Source organism: Aspergillus versicolor (assembly GCF_001890125.1).
Source record: "Aspergillus versicolor CBS 583.65 unplaced genomic scaffold ASPVEscaffold_12, whole genome shotgun sequence".
NCBI lineage: Eukaryota > Fungi > Ascomycota > Eurotiomycetes > Eurotiales > Aspergillaceae > Aspergillus > Aspergillus versicolor.
In genome coordinates, this window is record NW_024467535.1 from 675545 (window position 1) to 689093 (window position 13549).

General features: G+C 49.5%; 8 protein-coding genes across 8 annotated transcripts; 4 read left to right on the forward strand and 4 right to left on the reverse strand.

The window, feature by feature from the left end:
* Positions 1-176: 176 nt before the first annotated feature.
* ASPVEDRAFT_177593 (uncharacterized protein) lies at positions 177-1216 on the reverse strand. The gene is made up of 2 exons (XM_040808794.1): positions 1107-1216; positions 177-1057 (listed from the first exon to the last, which is right to left on the reverse strand). Exons 1-2 carry the CDS (start codon positions 1156-1158, stop codon positions 363-365), a joined length of 747 nt encoding a protein of 248 aa, XP_040672913.1. The 5' UTR covers positions 1159-1216; the 3' UTR covers positions 177-362.
* Positions 1217-1479: 263 nt separating this feature from the next.
* ASPVEDRAFT_88407 (cytochrome P450) lies at positions 1480-3371 on the forward strand (the record flags this gene model as incomplete). Its single annotated transcript, XM_040818310.1, has 8 exons — positions 1480-1530; positions 1577-1721; positions 1770-1920; positions 1978-2168; positions 2219-2436; positions 2492-2878; positions 2943-3118; positions 3185-3371. The coding sequence occupies 8 exons, from the start codon at positions 1480-1482 to the stop codon at positions 3369-3371; spliced, it is 1506 nt and encodes a 501-aa protein (XP_040672914.1).
* A 26-nt stretch (positions 3372-3397) lies between these two features.
* ASPVEDRAFT_88408 (isocitrate lyase/PEP mutase family protein) lies at positions 3398-4603 on the reverse strand (the record flags this gene model as incomplete). Its single annotated transcript, XM_040818311.1, has 6 exons — positions 3398-3598; positions 3654-3728; positions 3780-3881; positions 3936-4062; positions 4131-4408; positions 4463-4603. The coding sequence occupies 6 exons, from the start codon at positions 4601-4603 to the stop codon at positions 3398-3400; spliced, it is 924 nt and encodes a 307-aa protein (XP_040672915.1).
* Positions 4604-5181: 578 nt separating this feature from the next.
* On the forward strand, positions 5182-6323 carry ASPVEDRAFT_88409 (uncharacterized protein; the record flags this gene model as incomplete). Its single annotated transcript, XM_040818312.1, has 3 exons — positions 5182-5431; positions 5484-5951; positions 6004-6323. 3 exons carry the CDS (start codon positions 5182-5184, stop codon positions 6321-6323), a joined length of 1038 nt encoding a protein of 345 aa, XP_040672916.1.
* Positions 6324-6683: 360 nt separating this feature from the next.
* ASPVEDRAFT_88410 (saccharopine dehydrogenase family protein) lies at positions 6684-7688 on the reverse strand (the record flags this gene model as incomplete). The annotated part of the gene is made up of 1 exon (XM_040818313.1): positions 6684-7688. One exon carries the CDS (start codon positions 7686-7688, stop codon positions 6684-6686), a length of 1005 nt encoding a protein of 334 aa, XP_040672917.1.
* A 372-nt stretch (positions 7689-8060) lies between these two features.
* Positions 8061-9070, forward strand: ASPVEDRAFT_876817 (uncharacterized protein; the record flags this gene model as incomplete). The annotated part of the gene is made up of 5 exons (XM_040818120.1): positions 8061-8102; positions 8152-8411; positions 8458-8612; positions 8668-8836; positions 8890-9070. 5 exons carry the CDS (start codon positions 8061-8063, stop codon positions 9068-9070), a joined length of 807 nt encoding a protein of 268 aa, XP_040672918.1.
* Positions 9071-9846: 776 nt separating this feature from the next.
* On the forward strand, positions 9847-11391 carry aglA (putative alpha-galactosidase; the record flags this gene model as incomplete). The annotated part of the gene is made up of 1 exon (XM_040815237.1): positions 9847-11391. One exon carries the CDS (start codon positions 9847-9849, stop codon positions 11389-11391), a length of 1545 nt encoding a protein of 514 aa, XP_040672919.1.
* Positions 11392-11660: 269 nt separating this feature from the next.
* ASPVEDRAFT_201784 (aldehyde dehydrogenase family protein) lies at positions 11661-13405 on the reverse strand. Its single transcript, XM_040809355.1, has 5 exons — positions 13324-13405; positions 13208-13277; positions 13057-13161; positions 12728-13020; positions 11661-12661 (listed from the first exon to the last, which is right to left on the reverse strand). Exons 1-5 carry the CDS (start codon positions 13375-13377, stop codon positions 11762-11764), a joined length of 1422 nt encoding a protein of 473 aa, XP_040672920.1. The 5' UTR covers positions 13378-13405; the 3' UTR covers positions 11661-11761.
* Positions 13406-13549: the final 144 nt, after the last annotated feature.

Here is a 13549-nt window from a genome sequence, read left to right on the forward strand (position 1 = left end):
TCATTTTTTAGTATACGTCAATAAACTTGCTGTTGTTCCAGCGGACTTATACGTAGTGTTGTGTATTTCATTATGCAGAGCTTGTCCCAGTTAGAAATCCTTCATATTTATGTATTCCTTGTCAGCATCTAAAGCAATTAGAAAGACGGCCTAATACCATTATTGGGATTTTTAGTCGAATGGTAAAATACTGTTTCAATATTTCTGTTGTACAGTGTCAAGGTATATGTTCGTTACAACCAGTTAGCGAATTCATCTACCTTCAAAGTATACATAATCGATATCAAGGGCTTCCAATGATTGACACCACAGCCCAGATATCTATAGCTGCTACCCCTCGGAGAGATACTTTCCAGCTAACCTTATGCCCCTCCGTCGGTTCCAGTGACTGCAACAATACTCATCTCATTACATCCAGTCCGCTCAGCAGCAACCAAGAAATCCCGAACAGTAAGCTCCAGTCCTCTCTCACTCAAAAGATCCTCCCCTTGACTCAGTACACCTCTGAGCAATGGTCCATTCATCCCACCATTCAACTCCCAGACTTCCCTGTCTTTCTGCACAAAGGCCAGAAAATGGTGGTGATTATCATCTCGAGGTGAAGGGGCTCTTGAGGAACCACGCGCAGCTGCATCCATATGTGCCTCTTCAAGAAAGCTCGAGTCATATAATAGCTGCGCTCGCTCTGTGGGACCGAGAGAGATGGCCTGTTGACGGAGTGCAGCTAAGGTAGTGCCGGGGCTCACATATCGCCCGCCGTCTAGATTGAAGAGTGCGTGCAGGAGAGCCATCAGACCGCAAGCATGGCCAATCGTTTGTCTCATCCATATTACTGGTTCAATGGGGCCGGAGCCTTTGTATTCTGGTATGGTTAGTTCGACGTGTGAGCGGGCAGCTTGATATATGGGATGATGCGTGAGGACGATGAGGGCGCGACAGGATCCAAAATGGTATTCTTGGAGGAATTCTGGAGCGGTTGAGATGATGTCGTGGAATTTGAGATCCGGTGATGCTTGGAGATTCTCGCAGAGGAGTTTGAGGATCTCAGGATTGTTCTCTGGCACTTGTTAGTGGTGTTTTTGACATAAGGGAGAATAGGCCTGTACCGAGTGGGATGAAGGTCTTGACCCCATCGACTATTTCTGCCCGAGGCGCCATGGTAGCTTCGAACAGATTATATTGTTTAAACACCGCTACTGTGGAATCTCGATCAAGAAGTTGGTGTTGTTGCACTGTTGCTTATGCGCGGGGTAGCTATACTTAGATTTATGCCATATCCGCTTAGTCATCTGAATAACATTTGCATATCTTTAATGTCAATAACCCAGCCATGACCAATGGCGCAATATTGGAGAAATGTCGGTGATATGGTGTTATTTATTACTGTGGGCACGAAATATGGAGGTCAGTATAAAGGTAGCGGATGCATTGATTCTTTCAAATAGGGAGTAGCTTTTTTCCTTGAGTATTCGTCTTAATATGGCTTTGCTGGTTTGGGGCGTGATTGCTCTCTCAGTGGTTCTAGTTAGGGTTCGTCCTGATTCCTGTAACTAAGAAACCTCTAACATTGTGATAGATCGTCTACGCGCACTTCTTCTCTCCGCTATCCCATATTCCCAGTGCTGGCATCCTCGCTCCGGTTTCACGCTTACTATGGGAGTTTCCCACGGAATATCGGGGACAGTTAACACTGATCCTGCCAAAGCTGCACCGAAAGCTTGGTATGTCTGTCCAAAAATGAGCGTGCGGACCAGTCTAACTATGTTAAGGTCCCCTAGTCCGCATCGGGCCGAGTCAGGTATCATTCTATGGGATAGATATCTACAACAAAGTCCATAAGCCAGGAAGCGCCTTCGCCAAGGATCCCCGAGTGTATAGCCAGTTTGTGCAAGATGGCCATCCCGCTTTATTTTCAATTACGTCGGTTGCCTGTTCCTCAAACTGTGGCATAGGAATCTAATAGAATTGGACGGGTAGTGACCATAAAGAGCACGCCCTGCGCCGCCGCCATATGGGCCTCCTTTTCAACAGGAGCAAAGTGCCTGCTTTGACTCCCATGATGTTGGAGGAAGTCTCCCGTTTCAACGAGCTATGTCAGTCATCGAGTACCGAAGGTGTCCCTATCGATGTGGTGCCCACCTGTCGTGCCTTGGAGGCTGATATTGTTTGTGAGTCAATCCTCGCCATCTTCTATGCCATATTATTTTAATTGTGGTAGCGAGGTTTGCCTTTGGAAATGCCATTGGTGCAATAGAATCTTTGGCGATTGCCGGCGAGGAGCTGCAGATTGTTAAACAAAATGACCTGCAGTCCTCCAAGATGCCGATGTATACCAACTTTCCTTCTCTGGTCAGGGCTTACGCTCTAGTGTCGACTTTGCTATTCAAGCTGACTGGCCGGGAACCAATTTCGGCTGAGAGCCAGAAACGATTTGATGTGGCAGGTTTCTCCTTCTATATGCCCTCGAGCATTCTCTTTCTAACATAAACAGTGGGCAAATGACGCACTGAAATCAACACTCGACACCGAAACCGCTTCCAGCATGTCCTTCTTAAGAGTCATGGCGGGGAGCAGAATCCCTGAACAGTGCGCCTTATCTGAGGCAAAAGAGATGCTCGGACCAGGAACGGACACCACATCTTCTACTCTCGCCCATATATTGTGGGCACTATCGTTAAACCCGTCTTTTCAGAATAGGCTCGTTTCAGATCTGGAAGCCGCGCAGTGGCCCACGGAAATGACGGCTCTCGAGTCAATTCTTACCCTGGTTGCTTGTGTCAAGGAGGGCATTCGATGGACAGGTGCAGCAGCAGCGATGCTGCCGAGAATTGTGCCCAAAGGTGGAGCTGTTCTTGGGGGTGTTCAAGTGCCGGAAGGTGTACGTCTCCACACATATTACTGTGATTTCATGCAAGTTGCTATACTAATTGGGGTTACTGTAGACTATGATCTCTAGCTCACCGATCTGGTATCTTCGGGATGAGACCGCATTCCCTGATCCCGAACGGTATCGGCCGGGAAGATGGTTAGAGGGCGATGATAATGATCAGCTGTCTATACTGCGGAATGAGTACTATGTTCCATTTTCAAAAGGGGCCAGCGCTTGTGTTGGCATTCAGTATGTATCTGTTTTTTATCCGTGCATTATTTTTGTTCTCGCCGACTAATATGGGGCTATTACTAGCTTTGCATACCTAGAGCTTTACCTGTCCGTCTCTCAAATACTCAGAAAATATCACGTCCAACCGGCAGATACTTCCATGCTGAATCATGACTGCGAAGCCATTCTACCCTCCCGCCGAGAATGGGTGAGCGCGGTTCCTACTAGCCCTTTACATGTATATCTTTCCGAGCGAAATATAAAAAGCTAGAACGCAATTCAATAATATTTGAGAATTCATGCCCCATTAACAAATGATGCACCCCCGGCAAGACGGTCGATTTCAATTTCCCTTTGCAATCCCATAACATCAAAGAAGCCTTTCGGATCGAGGCCCTGGGCTTCTGCATCATCCTTCCCAGTCTCCATTAGATATTTGTACGCCCGGCGGATAGTGTGCAGTACGGACTTTCCTGCAGCACCGGGGTATATTGCTAGCTATTTTCCAACGCATTAGAACTTGTGTTGGTCGATTGGGCAGTTATATACTAACCTTAACTCCCCACTCGCCGAGCTGTGCAGGTGAAAACCACGGTGTTTTACCATTTGAAACCAGGTTCACCATGAGCTGAAACCTGGTTAGTCTGGAGATGGTGGAAAGATGCGATATCCTACTTACTGGCATTGGGGAGAGGACTTTGACAGCATTCTTAATCTGTTCTCCTGTCTCGATTGCTTCCAGGAAACCCATATCTGCACCGCATTCTCGTGCTGCAAGGAGCTGAAGGGAATATCAGGTTAGCCAGGTACATAGGGTCATTAGGGGCTATCATACCCTTTCAAGCGCAGCATCATATCCCTCAACCGACAGAGAATCCGTCCTAGCAATAATAACAATATCACTACCCCCGTAGATAGAATCCCTCCCAATGACGCACGCCCGGATTCTCGTTTTCCACGTCCTTCAACACGTTAGCCATGATGTTCATACAACATAAACCTCTACCAGGCTCATATTCCAGGAACCCACTCTAAATCAACAACCTCCTTCCCCTTCAAATGCCCACACCGCTTATTAGCAACCTGATCCTCAATATGGAACCCGGCCACTCCGCACGAGTGATACGTCTGCACCATACGCGCGATATTCGGCGGCGAACCAAATCCAACATCTGCATCAGCAATTAGTGGAATCCTTGGGTCGATATTCGCGATCATCTGCGCGTTCTGCGCAAAGTCGTTCAGCGAGGCGAATGCCAGATCGGCTCGGCCGAGTCGTGCGGCTGTTGTCATGGACCCGCCTTGGTACTGTTGCTGTTAGCCATATACTCCTGGTACGCTATGCTACTGATGGTGGCGTACCATGACTTCGAAGCCTTGCTCGATGGCGAGTCGCGCGCAGAGACCATCGTATACACCTGGGGCTTGGATGCAGACGCCTGGTTGGGAGAGGAGTTTGCGGAGCCGCGTTGCGGGTTTCATGTATTGCTCTGCGTCTGACATGTTGACCTGAAGGATGGTTCGGGTTTGAGATACTGCCTGCGTGGACATGAAGTAAATACGAGAGGGATAGGATAATGTGGTGTATCGGTGGTTCCGGGGCGCTGGGGTTGTTCAATCGGAGCCTCCGACAACCACATTAGACTATAGTTTTGCCTTCGGATTTAGCTGGTGCTAGCCTCATAAAGCTACGATGGGGGGTTAAGCTGTTCCAGGGGAATAATTCATTTGGGGTATGGAGGCTTTGGGTAGACGGCTACTATCTAGACCTACGTGGAAGAGTGTACTGCAGGAGTCCCCTGCTCTCTTCTCCATATCCCAACTCCAAACGCATCAGTACTATCATTATTATTAGCTTCCTGTTGCATTAGATGATTATCAATGAATGAGATTATAATTAAGTTGCGGTACTCGGAGCTCCGTGTTCTTCAAGTCGGATGATGAAGCTGCTTAGGAGAGCCACGAATTATTTAAAGTACTGCTTAGAAATGAGTTCAAGAGACTATATATAGGCGCAATCCCATCATACATAACTTTTAGATCCAAGTTTTATATTTCTGCATGATCAGAGTATTAGCAAAATGTTGATAAAAGACCGTGCAATCCCAATTGACTCTGTTGTTGTTGTTATTGGTGCCAATGGATTCATCGGCCTGGAGACATGTGAGAAGCTTCTGCAAGCTGGATATAAGGTCAGAGGAACCGTCCGAGATGTAGACCAGAATTCTGCCTGGATGCATCATCTCTTTGATGAGAAGTGGCCTGGAAAGTTCGAATTGGTCCCCGTGGTCAACTTTGAGGAGAAGGGCGCTTTCGACGAAGCATTTAAAGGTAACCATTTGATTTAAACCCGAGTCAATGGCCGTGAGCTAAATGGAATTAGGAGCCGCGGGAGTTATCTACGTCTCGACGCCAGTCAACTTCCAACCCGATCCCGCAATGGTTGTCGGTCCAAATGTCAGATCCACGATTAATACTTTAGAGGCTGCAGCCAAAGCAGGAGTCCAGCGGTATGTGCTGAGCTCTAGTTCGAAAGTTGTTGAGACTACCAGATATGATGATATACCTCGCCGGCTCACGGCTGCGATGTATAATTGGGATTGCCTTGTGAAGACTTCTTGTGGGCCGAGGCATGACTCGTTTGAGTGGCTGTTAGATGTATATAGTGCCGGAAGGACCACTGCAGAAATAGCTTTCTGGTCTTGGATTTCTGCGAACAGGCCCCCATTTGTCGCGAGTTGTGTCGTTCCAGACGGGAACTTTGGTCGTGGTCTGAACGGCGCGACATCGAGCAACCAGATGCTTAAAGCGGCCTTGGCTGGTCAATGGGACTCTGTTCCTATGCCTCTGGGTAAGCTTTACTGATACTTCCAAAGGAGTAGAAGCTAATCATGATTTCTCAGGCTTCCTATGTGACGTGGAGGATACGGCCCGGTTGCTAGTCGCTGCAACTGCCAAATCTTCCCTTTCAAATGAACGTATATTTGCATATTACAAGCATTTGACTTGGGATGACCTTCGCCAAAAGGTTCGCAGAATTCGACCGGACCTTGTCAAGGGCGAGGACCAGCATTTGCAGGGGAATTATCTCTCGAGCGCTACGGATGAGGTCAATCGGGCAGAGGAGATCCTAAAAGAAATTGGGCAGTCAGGGTTCACCAGCGAGGATATCATGCTGAAAAGCTTTCTACAGACCTGCTTCCAGCCGGATTCCCTTTGTTAGAAGAAGTTAGTGGCAGGCACATAGTATCCATAGGGATATGAGCGATGAATAAGCATCTCGGAACTCCGGGCTATAATTGATGTTACTGAAGATAGGCGATGCAATGATTTCTTACACAACCCGGTCTCGACACCAGATTCACAGTCGTTCTGCGCAGGAAAAGTGGACTTGCACGACGTGTGGCGTCAAATTTAACCACCGTTAGTCGCGATACTCTCTTTATCAGATTGCGATAATGAATTATTATATCTCTATTCATTCGTCGGGCTCAGTAGAAGTGAACTTCACCCTAATAACCGGGTGCTTACATGCCAGGAGAGGCTTACTCAACATTTCTATAGTTATATACAAGTAACAATCTCATTCAAGATGCACTTTTTTAATCTCTGACCCCGGGACAGAATGAATAAACTCCTTGCCAAATACCTGAACAGGCGTTTGAAAGCCGGCCTTGACCTGATGATCTAGGACTCGCTTTGCAGCCTCTACGGCCGCCATCCCTGTGAATGTATATCCGTTGACTGTGTGCAGGACGGCCGTCCGAGAAGTTCCATCTTGGAAAGTGACAGTGACTGCCGCACTATACGGCGAGGCCTTCCTCTGGGCGTCCGTCGGGCCACGAGGCAATGACTGAAGATCCCCAGTTGGGAAGCTATCACCGCTGGTATGAACATAAGTTCTGATATTTGGCGCATTCGTAGATATCTGCAGGGTAAAAAGATCGGGTAATGCCACGGGAAATGACGCGACATATCCGTTGCCATCGTAGAAATTGAACTCCTTGGCTTCGCCCGGGTCCTTTTGGGCGAGTGAGTTATTGACCACCTGCAGGCATTCCTCTGTGATTGTCCCGGCTGCACTGATTGCAGACCCACGAGACATGGCTCCGGCAACGTGCAAAGCGATGTCGATGTTGGTAGGGCTCTTGGTAGGCTCGATTTCGACAGCATGCCCCGCCAAACAGCCTAACATTGCGACGCTCCCACCGCAGCCCGGGAGAAGCATGACATGGGCATTCCTTGCGTCTTCGTCCAATTTGTATGCTTGTTGGTAGCTGCCCAGCTCGGCGGAGACATCGAGGTAATGCACTTTATTTCTGATACATGCTTCCATGAGAGGTTTGGCGGTGCGTATAAAAGGGCCGGCGCAGTTGAGGAGAACGGAAGCATCTTTTAATGCTGAGTCGATTAGACCATGGTTGTTCACGTCAAGAACAGAGTAAGGGACATCCAGTGAAGATGCCAGGCTCTGAAGCTTGTCGTTTGTTCTGCCTGCAATCGAAAAGTCCAGATTGAGCGCCTTTGCATTCTCACTGGCCATTTGGCCAGTGTATCCTGTTGCGCCGTAAATTATCAAGGGCGCCATATTCACTCAACTGCCGTCCATAAAGCATAGACGGGTATTAATGGTGAATATGTTTATCTCTGGTTGGTTTCTTCATGGACCAAAATAGGTGGATCCAACCAGGTACTCCGGGCTCCGACAGCACCGCTGGATCTATGGATCCCTCAGCACGGAGTTCCAAGAGGCAACCGTAGTTAATGAAGGTCCAGTTGTATAATCCGTCAGCATTGATTATGAATCGCCCTACGACCGTCTTAGATGGCAAATTGAACCTTGGAAACATGTAATCCAGAGCAGTATAAAGCCCCAAGGGCCCCAGCATATTCGATCAACACGAGCATATTCCAACACAATCAAAAGCTTCATTGCTGAAAATCTAAATACCATTCCAAGATGCCTGTTTATCTAGTTACCGGTGCCGGACGAGGCCTTGGTGTAAGCCCAATGGTCCAAGTCCTTTCACTATACTGATATTTCCTTCCAGTACGCATTAATGAAAGCGCTGGCCGGTGACTCGCAGAATACCGTGCTCGGCCTTGCCAGGAACAAAGCTGCTGTTGATAATCGCATCAAGTCGGATGGAATCAACGCCCTGATTCTTGAAGCCGATATAACTGATCAACAAGCTCTATCTCGCGCCGCGGAGACCGCCGCCCAATTCCTTGGAGGCAAGGGTATAGATGTGCTCATAAATAACGCCGCGTATGTGAGCGAGACAACGGCGCTTAAATCACTTGAGGATTTGTAGGTCTATCTTACCCAAATATGCGCCCGGTACTAATGTACGAAGTGAGGGTGATGTTCAAGTTGCTATTGACGACATGCATAAGAGCATCGATGTCAATGTTTTCGGTACTTTCCGAACAATCACCGCATTCCTCCCACTCGTAAGGCGAGGCGCGCTCAAGAAGGTCATCTCGATATCTAGTGGAATGGGAGACATCGGTCAGCCTTGACGAACCTGTGTAAGCGCAAGAATGCTCCCTAACACTCCTGGTAGATTTCATCAACGAGATCCAACTGCCCATTGCGGCGCCGTACGCCGTCAGCAAGGCAGCACTCACAACCCTGACAGCCAAGTTCGCCGCCGCATATTCGGATCAGGGGATTCTCTTTGCATCGATCTGCCCAGGGCGAGTCGATACAGCGGAGCCTGGTGCTACCCGTGAGTCTGCTATCTCAAATACCCGTGGCCAGTAGCTAACGGATACGTAGTGTCCAGCGATGACCTTGCTCAGCTCGCCAAGTATGGGCCCAAGTTTGAGCTCTACTCGCCTGGCTTTAAGCCATCGTCGCCCGAGGCTGCTGCGAAGAGTGTCCTGGCTGCGATTGAGCGGTCGTCTCTACCTGGGGGGTATAGTGGTTTGTTTCTGAGCCACAATGGGACTAAGCGGTGGATGTAACCGCTAGATTCTTGGGATCTGTCAGGATGAGACGAGGGTGATGACGGCGTTGAATACTGATCGCGTTAGAATAACAACACTGAGGATACCAGCAAGGGGAGGGCGTACGGTAGAAAATATTGTACCAATTCAGGCCTGCGGTCTTTTTAGTCTGCTCGTGTCGTAGCTCAACTATATCGATGGACTCTATTGCAGCGGTGACGCAGATCCGGTGGCTGGCGCGTAGGATATTGTCCGTCTTTGACGAGTCTTGCGGTTCTTGATGAAGACGCAAACCATAGGGGATGAGTTAAGGACTTTCTGTTTGAGTGCGGAATTACCCGAACACTCTGAGCTCCGCGCGAATTCCTGGGGTTTATGAACGCATGGGCGATATACAGTATATCAATATTCCTGCACATGGTACCAGTCTCTGGGGATACTGCTGGATAACCATAGACTCTGGTAATTAGGGCATTCTCACATGATCTGGTATCCGCTTTTCATATATTAACAAGCCCAGTATTTACTACCTGCTCGATCTGTTCACGGTAATGCCGATCATGCGACGTTGGTAAAGAACATACCCAGTGCTACTCTACAGAACGTTACATGGCTGTTGATCAGATCCCCGCTTCCACTCATACGCGACCCGATCGGCTGTCTGGGTGTATGCACGGACTGGATAAATATGTCACTGCGTCTACACTTGCCATTAGTTTCTCTATATTCAGCTTAACCTTGAACTTATGTTAAACACCGTGTTCAACCACATGTCCATGTTCTCGCTGCTTCACATGGCTGCTGCCGTGCAGCCTATTCTTCCTTTACCTCCGATGGGCTTCAACAACTGGGCCCGCTACGAAACCAACATCAGCGAGGCAATCTTTGTCGATGCTGCCGATTGCATGATCAAGCACGGGCTACTTTCCGCCGGCTACAACCGCATCAACCTCGACGACGCATGGTCGACTAAAGAGCGAGCTTCAAATGGCTCTATGGTCTGGGATGACGCAAAATTCCCCCGGGGCCTCTACTGGCTCACATCCCATCTCAAGTCCAAGGGCTTCATCCCAGGAATCTACACCGATGCCGGTAATCTCTCCTGTGGCGGATACCCTGGTGCTCTGGACCACGAGCAGATCGACTACGACGATTTCACCAAATGGGGCTTCGAGTATCTCAAAATGGACGGCTGTAATATGCCCGATCCTAGCAGTGAGGAAGTCTATCACGAGGTCTATAGCCGTTGGCACAGGCTCCTCTCGTCCGTGGAGAACCCGATGGTCTTCTCAGACTCCGCCCCGGCCTACTCTGCCAACAAGGACAACCTGACAGACTGGTACACTATCATGGGATGGGCCCAGAGGTATGGACAACTGGCGCGCCACTCGGACGATATCCAGACGTATCCCGACGGAGACTCCTGGGGGAGCATGATGACCAACTACAACTACCACGTCCGCCTGGCGCGCTACCAGAAGGTGGGCTACTTCAACGACCCTGACTTTCTGAATGTGGATCATCCCTCGTATAGTCTCGACGAGAAGAAGAGCCACTTTGCTCTTTGGTGCGCGTTTTCCGCGCCCCTGATCCTCAGCACGGACTTGACGGCTATCACGCCTGAAGAAGTCGAGTACCTCACGAATAAAGACCTCATCGCCATAAACCAGGATAGCTTAATCCAGCAGGCGACACTGGTTAGTCGTGATAAGACGTGGGATGTCCTGTCGAAGAGCCTTGAAAACGGAGACCGCATACTCCTTGCTCTGAACAAGGGTGACTCCGCTGCAGACATTACAATACCCTGGGCGCGCACCGGTTTCTCACCCAGCGCCTGGAAAGGTTTAAGTGTCAAGAATCTATGGACTGGCGAGACGATTGATGTCTCTGAAATCGGAATTACGGCGGACAGTGTCCCCTGCCACGGAACTGCTGTGTTGCGTATTAGCAACTCAACTGGCCCTGTTACTCCTACTGGTCTCATATTCAACACGCGCAGCATGAAGTGCCTCACCGATAGTTCCTCCGGCAGCGTCATCTTCGCAACATGCGATGGATCAGACGCACAGACCTGGAGCGTTCGCTCGGATGGCCATATTAGTAGCCTCCTGCGCCCGGAATATTGCATAGTCGATAAGAAGGGGGCCGTTCTGTCTTCCCGGTCTGGTTGTCAGTCGGATTTTTGGAGCTACGATGTCTCGGGGAATGTGGTTAATGCCAATTCTAAGAGCTGCCTGACAGAGGCTGCCAATGGGGTCGCTACTGTTGTTGAGTGTGCATACGAGCTGAATGAACAGGTCCATGCCCTTCCTGTTGGTGTGACTGTTGGAAATAGGTAGTCTGTAATAACTAATGCGTTGTATCCCAGCCAACATCATATCTCTATTTAGAAAAATATCCCGTACTGAATATGAATACATACCTCATATTCGGAGCCACTGTATTTCTTGTACGAGCCAGCCAACCTTCCAGCCGATACCATGCGTCTGTAATGTTGCATTCTGGTTGCCCTAGTCGACTTTAGCGTCCAGGAAGGTTCGTTGATAACGCGGGGTTTACTAGGGTTAGTATATGCTCCAACTGTCTGGGAACTGTTACATTCAGCTATCGGCAATGATATAATTAGGATAGATACAATGCCACTCGTAAGTAAATTGTACCGGCGGGGGACGAATCCATGGAGGACCAATGTCTAAGGATGAAGTTAAACTACGCCTCGTCCACCTTCAGTAGCACCGTCTTCGTCTCAAGATAATTATCCAAGCTGTGGTGAATCCCCTCCCTCCCAATCCCACTCGCCTTATACCCTCCAAAAGGCAGGTCGAATGCACCACTCGGACTCGTGCAGTTGACACCAACAGTCCCAGCCTCCATCGACGTAGCCAGCCGCATAGCCCAACTCACATCGCGCGTATAAACAGCAGCGTAGAGCCCGAACTCGGTGGCATTCACCTTCTGCACAACCTCAGCCTCGGTCTCGAAGATGTTGATATTAACCACAGGCCCGAATACCTCCTCCTTCATAATTTGCGCGTCCTCCGGTGTATCTGTGAAAATCACCGGCGGGATAAAATAACCCTTACTCTCTGGATCCTGTTCCCCACCGAGTGCAAGCTGTCCAGTCTGCTTCCCCATCTCGATATACCGCTTCACAGTATTAAACTGAACCTCATCAGCCTGCGGTCCATGATTCGTCTCCGGATCCGTCGGATCACCGATCCTGATATTCTGCAAATTCTGTTTAAACAGTTCGATAAACTTCCCAGCCACAGAGTCATGCACGTAAACCCGCGAGTTCGCCATGCACACCTGCCCACTATTCCACTGGATACTATATGCGGCCTCCCTCGCTGCCTTTTCGAGGTCCGCGTCCGCAAAGACAACGGTCGGTGATTTCCCTCCGAGTTCGAAGATTACGTTCTTGAGGTTCGACTTTGCCGCAGCTTGTTGGATTAATCGCCCTGTGCGTCCGGAGCCGGTGAATGTGAGCAGTCGGACGTCCATGTGGTGCGCTAGTGTTGTTCCTGAGACGTGCCCGTGGCCCGAGAGGACGTTTATAACGCCCGGTGGGAAGCCGGCGGCGTCGATCAGGTGGGCGAGTTTTGCAGACTGTAGTTATATCAATACAATCCCATCAGGCAGGATTTTACAGCTAGTCAGGAGGTGGCCACATACAGTCAACGGAGCTTTCTCGCTACTCTTGACAACAACCGTATTTCCCGCCGCAAGGGCCGGGCCAACTTTATTAATAAAGAAATAAACAGGAACATTCCATGGGATAATCACCGCGACGACACCGTATGGCTGACGCAGTGTCATATTGACGAACCCCGGCGTGTTGAGACTCGTCTGCCCTTGGCCATTCCAGCCACAAGATGCGAAATACTGCAGTTTCTTAACCGCGCCTTTCGCATCCCAGTAGCCCGAGATGGGCCGGCCCATGGAGATGGCTTCGAGATGCGCGAGTTCTGACTCGGATTAGAGAATTAACTCGGCAAGTTAACTCATGTAGCCCCCGCGGTCGTGGGGGGAGAGGGCGGACCATGCCGGGAATGCAGCTTTTGCGGAGGCGACTGCGTCGTTTGTATCTTCGACTGAGGCTTCGGAGACTGTGGTAATCAGCTAAACCGCTACACCCTTGTTGTAGTAACGTACCAAGAGCTGTCTGTTCTAGTGTCGTGGGCGAGTTTAAAGGGAATGTAGCTCCATCTGAAGCAGGGCGGAACTGCGATAGTCAGACTACTGTCCATACTGCTGGGTAGAACACTTACCTGGCCGTTGATGAACAGGCGTGTTTCTATCTCAGCAGCAGATTGAGAGGCCATTTTGAATTCGATAGAGGTGGGGTCTGTTTACAGAAATAACTGACAGGCCGTGATAATATGATAAAGATGTGTGATATGCGGGGCAGAATCTGCACGGGGAGATAAGCTTAACTCCGTTACCGTTCCCATGTATTTACATATAAGGTTCAGAGTTGAGCTCCAACCCGATCTA

What these genes read in the sequence shown, in the direction of transcription:
- ASPVEDRAFT_177593 (XM_040808794.1), bottom strand. Translation starts at nt 1,158, where the DNA reads ATGGCGCCTCGGGCAGAAATAGTCGATGGGGTCAAGACCTTCATCCCA. An exon ending in CAAGACCTTCATCCCACTCG is followed by an intron (nt 1,058 to 1,106) that starts GTACAGGCCTAT and finishes AACAAGTGCCAG; the next exon opens with AGAACAATCCTGAGATCCTC.
- ASPVEDRAFT_201784 (XM_040809355.1), bottom strand. Translation starts at nt 13,377, where the DNA reads ATGGCCTCTCAATCTGCTGCTGAGATAGAAACACGCCTGTTCATCAAC. An exon ending in CGACCGCGGGGGCTACATGA is followed by an intron (nt 13,021 to 13,056) that starts GTTAACTTGCCG and finishes AATCCGAGTCAG; the next exon opens with AACTCGCGCATCTCGAAGCC. An exon ending in GCGAGAAAGCTCCGTTGACT is followed by an intron (nt 12,662 to 12,727) that starts GTATGTGGCCAC and finishes ATATAACTACAG; the next exon opens with TCTGCAAAACTCGCCCACCT.